Below are 15,736 nucleotides of genomic sequence, written 5' to 3'. Positions count from 1 at the left end.
CAGGCTAAAACTGTGATGTCAGATACAAACCCAGTAGTCAGATGATCCCAGCAGACACTCTAAGTAGACTGTTCAACCCTGGGCAGATGCGAGACATGCCACTCGACTTCCAGATGGATGAAGTCTGTGCCAGCTTGGAGCATGTCTACAATGTGCTTCAGTCAAAACAAGAGAGAGGAAAGTCAGAGGGAGACCTTCCATGACCCCAAACTCTGAGCTCTGTGGCAAATCATTGTAAAGGGTTGGCCTGAGACCATTCAGGAGATCCCTATGGATCTGAGAACCTATTGGCCATATCAAGATGAAATCAGTATATCCAATGGAATACTATTCAAAGGACACCAATTACTCATCCCAGTGACACTTCAGTCTGACTTGGACTGCTCCACCAAGGAGACATGGGAATAGAAAGAACAAGACGATTTGCCTGCGAATTAGTATTCTGGCACAGCATCAGCATAGACATTGACCAGATGTTGAGATCTTGTGATGAGTGTCAGAAACACCAGGCTCGTCAACAAAAAGAGCCTCTCCAACTGCATGACATACCATCATCACCATGGATCAAGATTGCAACAGATTTGTGCTCTGTGGGCAGAGAAGCCTATCTGCTAGTGACTGATGATCACTCTAAATTTCCTATTGTGCAGAAGCTTTGTGACAAATCGAGTACAGCAGTGCCCAACACTGTTACTGCAGTCTTTAGTCTTTTTGTGCCTCAGTAGAAGTGGTGTCGGACAATGGTCCACAATACACAGGAAAACCGTTCCAGGAGATGTGTGAACAATGTTCCATCAACTATGTCACATCATCAGCCTGATATCCTTGTTCAAAGGGAATGGCTGAATGTATGGTCAGGACAGTCAAATTGCTGATCATAAAGTGTTCAGAAGCCGGGCAAGATGTCCAAGTTGCGTTACTAAATCTTCGTGCAATGCCATTAGACATGCAATTGCCATCACCTGCTGAGATTCTGTTTGGTCGACCAGTAAGAACCACGCAATCAAGTTATCATCTCACCAAGCTATCCTTCATCACAGACCAGTTGCATCAGAAACAAGTTAAAATGACATGCATGCGGTTGTGGAATTACTGCCATTATACGTTGGCCAGAAGGTGAGGGTCTTTCATCCGCAAGAACAGGCATGGCTGCCAGCAGAGATATCCAAGCTGTGCATAGAACCACGTTCATATGAGCTAACAACACCAAATGGTGTGGTACTGTGAAGGTATCAATCTCACCTCAGAGGACTCTCCGCTAGTCATGCACAAAGCGACCAACCAGCATCGCCTAAGTGTACCCACGTACATTTTGAAGATGAAAAGACAACAAGCAACACACCAACAACTGAGGACAATTCACCCAAACACAATCTTCAGGAGGAGAGGACAGGCAGTTCAAGAACACACCCACATGTCTGGTCATGGTCACAAAGGTCTGGTCGAGTCAGCGGATAACCAGTATGGTTCCAGATGTAAACAACACCTTGAAGAGGAGTTTTCCTAATGGTTTTGTTACAGCTGAATGTGTTATGTAAACAGTGCTACTGTTGTCAAATCTCTTATATCTCATAAGGGTTGCTTATTCATATACATATTAATGTTATACTATATGGAGTTGTCATTTGAGGGAAGGGGGATGTTGTGAAACTGTATTTGTTAGTATGTTAAATATAATCTTTTAAATATATGTTTATGCTAAGATGTATGTCACCACAGGAAGTGATGCAATATCACATGATTCAGTTCTCTTGCATAGTCAGTAGCACATGTAAGCGGAAGCAAGAAGAAGCCTCCCAATAAATCTTTGTGTTCAATCTCTATGCCAGCCTTTGGACTGTGTTTGTATTAGTCTGAAGCCCCAGATAATACAACATGGAGGGAATTGTTGAGGGTGGTGGGGGAGGGGTTGACAGGAGTGTTTGTTGAGAGAGATGGTAAGATGAAGAGCTGTACACATTCTTTCTGTTCTTGTGAGGTTGTTGCAGCACTTCCTAAACTGAGCCCTGGTCCTTGAGATGATGCAGGAGCCACTGACACTTTCTGCTACTTTAGACCAGGCCTGCTTGACAGTGACCTTGGGAATGCCCCTGTGGCTGTGGGGGATGGGTACCTGCCTCCTTGCCCAGACCTCCTCTACCGGGACCTCCAGGCAGGCATCAGGAATCCTGGGGGCAACCCTTTAACTTATCTCTGAGATTTCCCTCCTTGCAACAGTATGGCAGTTAATTCTGGCATTGGAGAATGCAGCCTCACTTTAAGAGGTGCATCACTGATTTAAATTGGAGGAAGTCGTTGCAGCGAGTGGGAGGATGCCCATTTCCTGATGCAATCAGATAGACAGCTCAATTAAAATAAGGCTTAGTGGTTAAAATTATCTGAGCCTCACACTGGGCTTCACACTTGCCCCATCCCTCCACCCAACCAATTTCTGCCCTGAGTTAAAGCTGTGATTTAGTTTACCACAACAAAATGGCATAGAATTGAAGATACACCCACAGTACTCTAAGGACCGATCCTTCAGTAGTGGCTAAAACACGTGGCTTCTGTAGCATTAATTTAGTTATCAAGTTGAAGTAACTTCCTTTCAAAAAAAAAGGAAGCATAATGATTTAATTATCAGAGTGTTTGATGCATTTCCTTTATGTTTATAACTTTGAAACTTTAACTCATACAAGAACTTCTCAAGGCAATTGAAAAGGCTCAGCTATCTGACTTTACATTTTGAGGCCAGTATCCCTATACTGATAGCTGTCATTCCTTCATTTGTGAAGCAGTACCAAAAAGAAGGTGTGGATAGAGCTGAACTGGAACATTGGGGAAAACATCCATGCTTGGAATACTCAAAATCAGTTGTTAGAAACATTTGCAAAAAGATGGATAAAAAGATTAATTGAAATTAATAAAGCCTTAACAAACTATGTCACCATAACATTCCAAAATATTCAGTATGAGTTACTGCATCATGTTTAAAGCTTTTTCGTTTCACAATAGTTCCCAATTTATTAGTCCAATAAAGAGAAAATAAGGAAATCAAGAACAGATTTTTGAAGAAATTATTATGGTGTTAGGTGAGAAAGGGATCTGGGGTTCCCTCTCAGCCTCCACCTGGCTTTACTGGAACAGGGTATAATTTTAAACACACCATGTTTTTAGCTCCCACTTGGTGAATCCTTGTTCACCACTTTCCAATTATAAGGGAAAGAAACCAGCACAAACAGGTTTTCTTAGGTTTAAAGTAGAAAAGTTGAAATTTATTAAACTTGAACTTAAACTCTAATTCGGTTGACACCTACGGATACACGACACACCCACACTAGCATGCATCCGCGATACACACATGCAAATAGAGACAGAAAGGAGCAGAAGAAAAAATAAAGTGGAAATGTTTGAGGCACTATCTGAAGAGTTTTTTTTACGGTTCTTCGAGCTCCCTGTAGAGTCCTTGATTGTAGGTAGATCTTGCTTTTTGTTGGGGCCCAGTATTCTTCTTAAACCTTGTTCGCTGCAGGAGACTTTTTTGTCTTGGGGTTCATGTGTCTTCAGTGGATTCTGAGGTTTGTGAGAAAGAGATGGGAGCAGACAAGAGAGATCTTCTCAGTCCAGGAGCAAACAGACACTCTGAATTCAAACTGTTTGTACAATTCAGAAAAACCCAGGTTGCCAAGCAGGTTAGTCATGTGCCTAACTGGTCTGATCACATCTTGGATTGTCTCACCTTAGCAGTCTCTGGAATGCTCCTCTTACACATAATACCTGGTGATCAAGTTCCAGCCATGGTTGATCTGTCTAACAAGTCCTTTCTTCACTCCAGTAACAGTTTAAAATCAATGTTCATGACAAAGTTAATGTGTCGCATTCTTGGCAGGTGGGGGGCCTAGCATGACAATAGTTTTAGCTCAAAAACCAAAGAGTAAATTAAAGATAGACCAACAATGTATGTTTTATAAATACAAAATGAATGATATCAACGAACTACTTCAAAGATAATGGTCTATTTCCAAATTATTGCTACCCTAGATTATAAGGACATATCACATGTGGACAACCAATGTAATGGAACACAGCCACAAAAAACAGATTGTGCAAGAGGGAAACTGAAAAGAGATTTTTCAGATTTTTTTTTTCTTTGCTATAAAAGGTACATGAAACCACAAGACAGTAATACTTGCAGGTTTAGAAGAAGCATAGCTTCAAATAGGACATAGTACAACATTATGGAGGTAAAAAGAAAAGCTGTGAATATTGGAAATCTGAAGACCATCATTAATTTTAACTTGACTTGTTGACCACCATGGTCCTCTGCAGTTGCACTTTTCTGCCTTATATGAGCTGCAGTGAACTCTTTTTTAAGGTCTTCCTGTCCTTCTACGTTATTGTAAATGTTTCAATTACAACGGGCGGCACAGTGGCGCAGTGGTTGACCCGGGTTCAATTCTGGGTACTGCCTGTGTGGAGTTTGCAAGTTCTCCCTGTGTCTGCATGGGTTTCCTCTGGGTGCTCTGGTTTCCTCCCACATGCCAAAGACTTGCAGGTTGATAGGTAAATTGGCCATTAGCAATTGCCCCTAGTATAGGTAGTTGGTAGGGAAATATAGGGACAGGTGGGGATGTGGTAGGAATATGGGATTAATGTAGGATTAGTATAAATGGGTGGTTGATGGTCGGCACAGACTTGGTGGGCCGAAGGGCCTGTTTCAGTGCTGTATCTCTAAACTAAACTAAACAATATCATTTGAGGATGATATTCAGCTATTTTGGGTTCAACATAAATATTGTGCCAAATCTTGCTGGAGCAGGGCATCTTGTAACTCGCCCAAATTTCTGCGATCCTTTAAGCCACAAAAATTGTTTGCACCCAGGATATATGCCTCTCTGGGTGCAAATACAGTGAAACCTCCAGGCTGCCCAACAATGTGTTGTACTAGATTTACGAAAGCATTTGACAAAGTCCCACATATAACATTATTAGGCAATCTCAATATTGTGGGATTTTGAAATTGGCAGAATGGTAGGAAGCAACTGGTGCTCGCCAGAGGAGTTATGTTAGGGTGGAAGGAAGTACTAAATACAAACTAAGGAAGTACTTAACGATTGTTGTTGGGACCACTACTATTTTCAATTTACATCAATAACTTGGATTCAGAAAGTCAGTGAAAACTGATCATATATGCAGATGATACTAAACTAGGAGGAGCAGTAAATCGGAGAAGCTAACTCTGAAATTATAGAATGAGCTGGACAAAATATGCAAGTGGGCAAAACAATGGCAGATGACGTCAGTGGTAGGGAAATTATTAGAGAGGATTCTTCGGGACAGGATTTACTCCCATTTGGAAACAAATGAACTTATTAGCGAGAGGCAGCATGGTTTTGTGAAGGGGAGGTCGTGTCTCACTAACTTGATTGAGTTTTTTGAGGAAGTGACAAAGATGATTGATGAAGGAAGGGCAATGGATGTTGTCTATATGGACTTCAGTAAAGCCTTTGACAAGGTCCCTCATGGCAGACTGGTACAAAAGGTGAAGTCACACGGGATCAGAGGTGAGCTGGCAAGATGGATACAGAACTGGCTCGGTCATAGAAGACAGAGGGTAGCAGTGGAAGGGTGCTTTTCTGAATGGAGGGCTGTGACTAGTGGTGTTCCGCAGGGATCAGTGCTGGGACCTTTGCTGTTTGTAGTATATATAAATGATTTGGAGGAAAATGTAGCTGGTCTGATTAGTAAGTTTGTGGACGACACAAAGGTTGGTGGAGTTGCGGATAGTGATGAGGATTGTCAGAGGATACAGCAGGATATAGATCGGTTGGAGACTTGGGCGGAGAAATGGCAGATGGAGTTTAATCCGGACAAATGTGAGGTAGTGCATTTTGGAAGGTCTAATGCAGGTGAGAAGTATACAGGAAGTAAATGGCAGAACCCTTAGGAGTATTGACAGGCAGAGAGATCTGGGCGTACAGGTCCACAGGTCACTGAACTGGCAACGCAGGTGGATAAGGTAGTCAAGAAGGCATACGGCATGCTTGCCTTCATCGGTCGGGGCATAGAGTATAAAAATTGGCAAGTCATGCTGCAGCTGTACAGAACTTTAGTTAGGCCACACTTAGAATATTGCGTGCAATTCTGATTGCCGCACTACCAGAAGGACGTGGAGGCTTTGGAGAGGGTACAGAAGAGATTTACCAGGATGTTGCCTGGTCTGGAGGGCATTAGCTATGAGGAGAGGTTGGATACACTCGGATTGTTTTCACTGGAACGATGGAGGTGGAGGGGCGACCTGATAGAGGTTTACAAAGTTATGATTGGCATGGACAGAGTGGATAATCAGAAGCTTTTTCCCAGGGTGGAAGAGTCAGTTACTAGGGGACATAGGTTTAAGGTGCGAGGGGCAAAGTTTAGAGGGGATGTGTGAGGCAAGTTCTTTACACAGAGGGTGGTGAGTGCCTGGAACCTGCTGCCGGGGGAGGTGGTGGAAGCAGATACGATAGCGACGTTTAAGAGGCATCTTGACAAATACATGAATAGGATGGGAATAGAGGGATACTGTCCCTGGAAGTGCAGTAGGTTTTAGTTTAGGCAGGCATCAAGATCGGCGCAGGCTTGGAGGGCCGAATGGCCTGTTCCTGTGCTGTACTGTTCTTCTTTGACATTTAACACAGGTAAACATAAAGAACTGCACATCGGAAGGAAAAATGAACATCTCTTGTACTCCATGAATGGTATTGAAATAGGTACAGATGACATTGCAAAAGACCTGAGAGTTTTAATAGACTCAATGCTCAAAATATACAAACAAAGCAAAGCAGTAATCCAGAAAGCCAATAGAGTGTTGAACTATATAGTCGAAACATTATAATACAAATCAAAGGGCATTGTTTTCAAACAGTACAGTGCTCTGGTTAGATTACACCTTGAGCACTGTGTCCATTTCTGGTCACCGAGACATAAGGAAGACATAAGGAAGTTGTTGAAGGCTGTCTAAAGATCAGCATCAAGGATGATCCCTAGTCATAAGCCTCAGTTATGAGAAAAGATTAGCAGTTTGATATTGTCTGCATATTCAATAGGCTTGCATTCAGGTAAAGTGAGAGTGACTGCCCTTGACATCAAGGCAGCATTTGACCGATATGGCATCAAGGAGCCTGGGCAAAACTCAAGTCATTGGGAATCGGGGGGGAAACTCTCCGCTGGTTGGAGTCATACCTAGCACAAAAGAAGATGGTTGTGGTTGTTGGAGGTCAATCATCTCAGTCCCAGGAAACCACTGCAGGAGTTCCTTACAGTAGTGTCCTAGGCCCAACCATCTTCAGCTGCTTCATCAATGACCTTCCCTCCATCATAAGGTCAGAAGTGGGGATGTTCGCTGATGATTGCACAATGTTCAGCACTATTCGCGACTCCTCAGATATTGAAGCAGCCCAAGCCCAAATTCAGCAAGACCTGGACAACACCCAGGCTTAGGTTGATAAATGACAAGTAACATTCACGCCACACAAGTGCCAGGCAATGACCATCTCCAACAAGAGAGAATCTAACCATTTCCCCTTGACATTCAGTGGCATTGCCATTGGTGAATCCCCCACTATCAACATCCTGGAGGGTTTTCATTGACCAGAAACTGAACAAACCAGCCATATAAATGTTGTGGCTACAAGAACAGGTCAGAGGCTGCAAATTCTGTGGTGAGTAGCTCACCTTCTGTCTCCTCAATGCTTGTCCACCATCTACAAGGCACAAGTCAAGAATGTGATGGAATACTCTTCACTTGCCTGGATGGGTGCAGCTCCAACAACATTCAAGAAGCTCCACACCATCCAGGACAAAGCAGCCCGCTTGATTGGCACCCCGATCACCACCTTCAACATTCACTCCCTCCACCACCGATGCACAGTGGCAGCAGGGTGTACCATATATAAGATGCACTGCAGCAATGCACCAAGGCTCCTGCAACAACACATTCCAAATCCATGATCTCTACCACCTAGAAGGAAAAAGGCAGCAGATGCATGGGAACACCATCACTAGCAGGTTCCCCTCCAAGCCACACACCATCCTGACTTGGAGCTATATTGCTGTTCCTTCACTGTCTCTGGGTCAAAATTCTGAAACTTCCTTCCAAACAGCACTGTGGGTGTACCTACACCCCAAGGACTGCAGTGGTTCAAGAAGGCAGCTCACCACTACCTTCTCAAAGGCAATTAGGAATGGGCAATAAATTCTGGTCTAGCCAGCGACACCCACATCTCCCAAACGAATATAATTTTAAAAAGCTTCTGATACAAAGCAATTAATGCAAATTAGGAGCAGTAGGTATGCCAACACTGATCTGCTGATTACCAGATCTCCCCAGCCTAACATCAATCGCAAGACAAGTATACACTGCTTCCTACCCAATGTTTTGGCCATGATCAGGTTGTAAGCTGAATCCCCACTGCTTTAAGGTTAATTAGCAGCCTTGCATACAGAAATTTGCCAAAGTCTTTTGAAAGTTTCGATATATCATATTGTAACACCATCTGCAATCCACTTGGGAAACCATTATCAATAAAAAGATCAAAGATCAGGCAAAATATGCCCCATCTGAAACAATACTGGCTGTGCAGTATTATACAGGTAATCCACGGGATTTCTCCTGTTACTCCCATCATCACTAAACTACATTGGCTCCTACTCCCCCAGTGCATGAAAATTCTCAATCTTGTGTTTAAACTCTTCTGTAGCCTTCCTCCTCTCTACCTCCATAACCATCTCCAGCTCTACATTGCACCCCTGCCCCCAACCCTCCAAAATTTGATTCCACTGACTCCAAACTCTATTGCATCCTCTTTCCCTTCACTCCATCCATTGATGTTTTGCTTTCAGTCACCAAGAGCTCACACTCTGGAATTTCCTCCCTAAGCCTCTCGACCTCTTCATTTCCCTGTTGTCCTGTAACATTTTCCTTAAAACTAACTTCTTTGACCAAGCTTTTGATCACTCTTCCTAATATCTCCTCTCTTGTTCGGTGTCTGATTTTCCTTACATCTCTAGAAAACACCGAGCGATGCTTTTCAATGCTGTCCTTCAGTTTTCTCCTGACACTCCCATGCTCGATAACCTTCAGGTTCACCGTCCCCCAAAGCCAAATACAAGCTGCTGTCGTTGCCTTTGTTGTATAATAGATTTTGTTATTTTATATGGCAATAATATGTGATTAATAGTTCTGTAGATGTCTGAGATTGTTTTTTACTTTTTGAAAAATGGGTACCATGTAAGTTTGTATCCATTCTAATGAGACCTCCCTATTGTTCAATGACTCCCTCATAATTTATGACCAGATAGACCTCATAAATCTCATTAGTATGTACAAATCTGCTCATATGAAAGATTGTTTAGAGTTAGATTGAATGGAAGGTTGTGATTTTTAGAAGAGATGGGCCAAAGCTAAATGTACATGATGATGGGAATTGAAGATCCAATGTATTTCTATTTAGAAAATTTAAATTAGAAACTTCTAAGAGGAGCATGAAATGGAGACTAGGAGAAGTTATAATCTAAGAGTAAACATGGGAAGTGTTGAGAAATTCAGAAGTAAAGCATATGAACAAGAACTTTTAGTAAGATTACTATAATAAGTATCACATAAGGATCATAAGCAAGATATCATATCATGAATGCAAAAGGGTCAATAATGAGCACATGACTGAAGACTGAAGATCAATGCAGATTTCATATTGATGAACATGCACTTCTTAGAAGCAATTAGAGATTGGCGGTATTGTTCATGATGATCGAGAATTAAACAAAATAATTATTTAATTTTAAAATGAAGATACAAAAAAGTCTATTTGACAACAAACCTGAGACCGAGATAAATTTTTAATGTAGTGACGAACAAACAGAAGCACCATAAAGAAAAGTTGCTTGGGTAGAATTAAAATAACAACATGTAGAGTATATTGGAAGATCCTGTAACCATATTATGGGTATGAAATCTGGACTAAGATTTTTTTTAAATCTGATTTATTTCAATATCCTACAATTTTATTATAAATTAAATATTTCAAAATATTTCTGAATTTTGAAGGAGAGGGCACAAAATTAATCCAGTTTTACAACTGTAGTTCATTGCAACACATCAATAAGACACGACTGTCCAAACAGTGCAATATTCATTGTAAAATATAAAAATGCCATCCTGTTTAGTAAGATTTCAATACAGTAAAGAAGCAAAATATATGGGCGGTTGTTATCGAAATGCAGAAACTGATTTACATTTATTGTTACAATGTAGGTCAATGGCAAAAAATTAAACCTTTATTATTTTGTCTTCTGTAATAAAATGAGAAAGAAACTGCGAATATGGACAAAATAATTTAAACCATCCTTTGCATTGATTTATAACATACATCCACAGCTAGGCAAAGAACTCCTTTTTGTCTAAAATCTTTTAAAAAAAACATCCACTTGGCTTCTTGTGTTCAGAATGCAAACTATTTCCTCTGGTGGGGTAGTCCAGAACAAGGGGGCATAACCTTAAAATGAGAACTAGGCAGTTCGTCACACAAAAGTAGTGGAAATTTGGAACTCTCTCCCCCCAAAAGTAGTGGAGGCTAGGTCAATTGAAAAAAAAATCAAAATTGAGGTTAATAGATTTTCATTGGGCAAGGTTATTAAGGGTTATAGAACTAAGGCCATCAAGTGATCAAAGGCCATCAACCTGAAAAGGTAACTTTGTTTCTCTCTCCACAGATGCCGGCTGGCCTGCTGAGTGTTTCCAGTATTTCCTGATTTATACCATATAACTACATCAAGTTCCAACAAAATCTAAATAAACTGACTGTTACACTGTTGCTTTTATAACAGATATGTAAAAGTGTGTTCCCTGCACCCATAACCAGTTGGGGTTGTGCAACCACCAACAGTGAGTAATAACACCCATTCAAAAGCAAAATACTGCAGACGTTGGAAATCTGAAATAAAAACAGGAAAATGCTGGGAATACTCAGCAGGTCCGGCAGCATCTGTGGAGAGAGAAATAGACTTAACGTTTCAGGTCTGTGACCTTTCGTCATAAGAGCAATAAGACCCAGCCTGCATTTACAGTAATAAGACAGTACTGTGTTCCTGCAATGCTTTGGGTGTACGATTGTCAAGCAGGTTTTATTTGAGTTCTGTAGGCTGCACAAACTTTTCATCCATTGTCTGATTAGTAGGAACTTAAGTGGTTGTGAACTGTGATGCCGTATTATTTCAGCTGTTTTGTACTGTTTTGCTTTTACTGCTATCACATTCTGATTTTATGAATCGTGTTGCATCAAAAGTTCTACCAGATACCCTTTTAACAGGCAGACATTCAAATTTAGAAAAACTACATGAAGAAAAGGTTTTCTTTGAAAATATAACCTGGGTAATTTGCATTGAAAGCACCACCCACAGTATTACCAATTTTAATAGGTTTGTCCCTGGCTTCCTTATTCCTGAATATCAACTCTTCCTCACTTATGGATATCCCTGTTCAGTATTGCTATTTCCCTTAAAATTCTTTTGCAGAGGGTAAAACATCATTCCCCAAAACGAAACTTCTCTTTACCTTGGCCTTAAGTAAGGATGTTGTGTTTTCTTAAATAGTTCCTCCTAATTTATTGCTGTGAAGGGCGGCACAGTGGCGCAGTGGTTAGCACCGCAGCCTCACAGCTCCAGCAACCCGGGTTCAATTCTGGGTACTGCCTGTGTGGAGTTTGCAAGTTCTCCCTGTGTCTGCGTGGGTTTCCTCTGGGTGCTCCGGTTTCCTCCCACATGCCAAAGACTTGCAGGTTGATAGGTAAATTGGCCATTATAAATTGCCCCTAGTATAGGTAGGTGGTAGGGAAATATAGGAACAGGTGGGGATGTGGTAGGAACATGGGATTAGTATAAGTGGGTGGTTGATGGTCCGCACAGACTCGGTGGGCCGAAGGGCCTGTATCTCTAAATAAAATAAATATAATAAATAAAAGCTTGTGATTTGGAATATTCTGGTGGAAGTGGAATAGCTCTGTTGGTCATATTGCACTCACGGAATAAGCGCTAATACTTAAATGTATTTGGAATCGGACAAAAATTATATAAAATAACCTCTGCAAGGGAGCGGCCCCGTTAACTGTCTTTTGGAAACTGGCGTTTGCTCTGTTGGAAAAGCTAAATAAATCAGCACAGAAAGGGATTTACATAGCCTTCTAGCAGAAGGGGCGAGACCAGGCCATATTTACTGAGAAAAGACAAGTATATTAGACAGAGCCCTATGCTGGCTTCTCGAGATTCTAAGCGCCAGCTTACGTCATATGATCTGCTCAGTGCTGTTCTCCTCAGTCATATCGCCCTCAAGAGTGCAAACGACATCAGCGTTGTACTGGGAGAAATCTCAGCATTCAACTGCTCCCACCTCGATATACGCTTCACACCTCTACTCATTGAACGAAAGCGGCTGCAACTCTGTAAATAACCTGCAGATATCAAGCGGTTCGAAGGAGCTCCGAGGACGTTTAACACAGCACCGTAAAACTAAGACCAGGCATCTCCAACAGAAGGAAGAAAGAAGCAATCGCAGTAATACTGGAAAGAGTTTGGATTGTAACAAGCACTGTGGGCGAAAGTGTGGAGAGATTTTGCCTTGCCTTTTTTCTTTAAAAAGTGTAAGGGGAAACAGCACCAAACCAAATCTGATTTTAAAAAACCGAAAGGCCTATTTGGTTAAAAAAAATGTTATGTTCTTTCAGTTAGACTGCTGATCTAACAATCTTTCTGTGATTTAAGGATCTGGATGAACTGCAATCAGATAGCTAGAAAATTATTCCAGAAAGGCTTACCCAAGTTTTGAAAAAAAACATTGGCATTTGTTCAGATTGTTGAGAACTGGATGGCTGTGAAGGTGTTAAATGTGACAGTTTTTGAGGGGAGTCGGCAGAGTAGATGTTGACGGGACCTGGTCTGGGGCTGTCCAAGGCGTTTCTTTTTAAAGAGGTGAGACCCCAGCACTCCGTGTTCTATGAGGAGGCTTCCAAAACACTTGGCTGCAAGATGTTACTTACAACTCGGGCCAGTGATTCCGGGGCCCTACATCAGATCTGTCTGCACGTTGTAGCACTATAGATCTGCAAAGGCTGTCTTCACTACTTTTTTGCTACATTTGCATCGATAGCTAGAACTTGATTGTACGGCCGAGGATATCCCGGAGATTCCCCCAAGTGAGCTCCGAGTCACTGCAGTAGCTGCTTTTAGGAGACATCACCCGCAGGTTACTATGCAATTTCGACTGATTTCTGTGGTTCTAATTTTATTAAACTGTATGGAATACATTGGCAGCCAAAACGCCTCCAGAGGAAGGCGACACAGACGAAGTAAGTTTGATTTTTCTGTACTACTATTACACCTGTTTAAATTTCCAAATACATTTTTTTTTCTTTTTTCCGCCTGCTGTATCTTTGGTTCCTTTCACATTTTATCATCTAAATTCAGAACATCGGCGTAGCAAAGACACTTTGCGGTGATGGGGGTGGGTGGGGGGGGGGGGAGGGGGTTGGGGGGCTTCAGTTAACTTTTCTGTCAGTGGACACTTCAATCCGTTGATTGAAAGACAGCTAAAGTACTGTTAACCTTTAAAAGATGCAGTGATCTACAAAACATATCTGCACCCAGTTTCCCTTTGCCGCTCTCTAATCTGCGATGTTGTTAAACCGCCGTTCGCTGAGTTAGTGAAAAGTTAGAACAATTAAAAACTTTTGCACGGAGGAGAGTCCAGTATCCCCATTAGTTTCAAACGGCGGGGTATCCCTTTCGCAATGAGGTGCTTGTCAATTATAGGTTAGTTTCAAGACTGGGAAGTCAGCGAACCAGTCAGTGCAGGTCGATGTGAAAACAGGGTCAGCATCAGCAGGTTCCTGCTTTTACTGAGATTTTTGAAAACAAAATATTGCACTAAGAATGGCATGAAATTCAATCAGTGAAGGGGGACGATGTGCTGTGTTTTGTGAAAAGTGTTTTATTAAATAAAGATAGCAGGATATTCTGGATCTCAATGCTCCCCTCCGAGAGGGTTTACTGTTGTGTGTGGATTGACATGAATACCTGTGGAGGGGAAAGGTTCCTGGTTGATAGTACAATACACAGTACCACCACCTCAATGCGTTCAGCATCCATTCTCGCCCGTGAGTGTTTAGAAAAACTTGTAGGTCAAGGGTACGGGTAATCAGGTCACCGAAGCGGGGTCAATAAGTGCATATTCCTTCATCAGATGGAGCTCTGCGGCTGAGAGCGTTTTTGTACTTGACACTTTGCTTATCGCTTTGAGATCGCGGAGCTAATGTGCTTCTTCTGTTTGACTGCAGAAGTATTTCAGTACTTTGCTTCTTTGGTCAACTACATGTAACCTGAAACTTACTGACAGACACTCCTCGCAGCTGGACTTCCATTCCTTAGCGCCATGTAGGAACTGAAATAGAGTGTATCTCATACACAATGCCATAAAGTTAAGATATTAGGAAGTGCTTGGTATGTTTATTTTCTTCCAGATAAAACAACCACCACACACGACCTTTTACTGTCAGTATTTCATTCCCACAAGTTACTGGCTAAACACCAGACACAGTGTGTTGAGGATCCGAAAGAAAAGATCGTAAACTAACAGATTTCGGAGATTGTTATTAAAGTTTCGGGAAGATTTTTTTAAAGCTTTTAAAATAGCAACTGTCTGCAAATAATGGGTGTGTGCGTTTTTGCGGGTCATTGATTTCAACACATCTCCATAAACTGCCCAGTGTATGATACTCAGTTCTAGATCTTTTGAAAATGCATTAAGAAATTTCCTTCACAATTCAATGAAACCGGTCGTCAAAACCTGTCCGAAATCTTCCTTATTTATAAGTTTCCCATCTTCTTGTGATCATCTGTGACCATATGACCCCCTCACTTATGAAAAAAATGAGCGACCTTCTCATGTTAAGACTGTTGAAAGAAAGCACAATTGTAAAACAACCAGAGCTCAAAGGATACGGCTACCTAATGGGTTTCACCCCTCCCCCATACCTACACATTTTTTAAAGACAATTCATCTGGTGTGTACGCTTTTTCCTCTATGGTTGAATTGCATGTGATGATACTTTTTTTTTACAAATCTGTGCTTCGAGTATCACAGACACAATAACTTATTGTACCATAAAGAAAGAGAAATCATATCAACAAAGCAGTTCAACCAGGTGAAGTTCTCGGTTCTAACACCAATAAACTCTTCCAACGTGCTCGGTGAGTCGCTGCTTCGAAGATCATCTGGACTCCTCACGTTTCAGGGATGACCCGTTGTCACCGGTATTTTTGTTACTAAGAAGCCAAGGTGAAGGCCCAAAGCCCATAGTGCAGGACACGGCAGAGCAAAAGGTGGTAGATCAGAAAGCATGGATTACAAAATTCCAACGTCGGGGGTTAAAAGTGTAGGAAGCAGGAGGAAAGAAAGTCATTCTACAGTTTTCAAGTCTTGGACAGAATTAGTGAAAGGAGGAGACGGTGAACTGATGACTGTGCCTCTCAGGGTGGTAGTTGGAGAGCTCTGAAGGGGGAAAATCGGTCACTGACCACAGGGTAAGTTAAAAATATGAAATTGGACTCAGAGTGAGCAACAAAACTAAATCTATATCCGCTTATTACAAATGGCACCCTGGCCAAGAATCGTTTTAGCTTCCGTACCTCTGGGAACTTCTTTAAACTTCATAGTTTCCAACATTTT

General features: G+C 41.7%; 1 protein-coding gene across 1 annotated transcript in view; it reads left to right on the top strand.

The window, feature by feature from the left end:
* Positions 1-12,350: 12,350 nt before the first annotated feature.
* rspo3 (R-spondin 3) overlaps positions 12,351-15,736 on the top strand; it is a 126,880-nt gene continuing 123,494 nt past the window's right edge. The window contains exon 1 of the mRNA XM_068018205.1: positions 12,351-13,358. Within this exon, the coding sequence (XP_067874306.1) occupies positions 13,262-13,358 (97 nt within the window). The 5' untranslated portion in view covers positions 12,351-13,261. The remainder of the gene's footprint in view (positions 13,359-15,736) is intronic.

The sequence above is a fragment of the Heterodontus francisci genome, chromosome 3 (assembly GCF_036365525.1).
Source record: "Heterodontus francisci isolate sHetFra1 chromosome 3, sHetFra1.hap1, whole genome shotgun sequence".
NCBI classification, from domain to species: Eukaryota; Metazoa; Chordata; class Chondrichthyes; order Heterodontiformes; family Heterodontidae; genus Heterodontus; species Heterodontus francisci.
The sequence above is the reverse complement of the archived record's forward strand: the minus strand, read 5'-3'. Positions and strand labels throughout refer to the sequence as shown.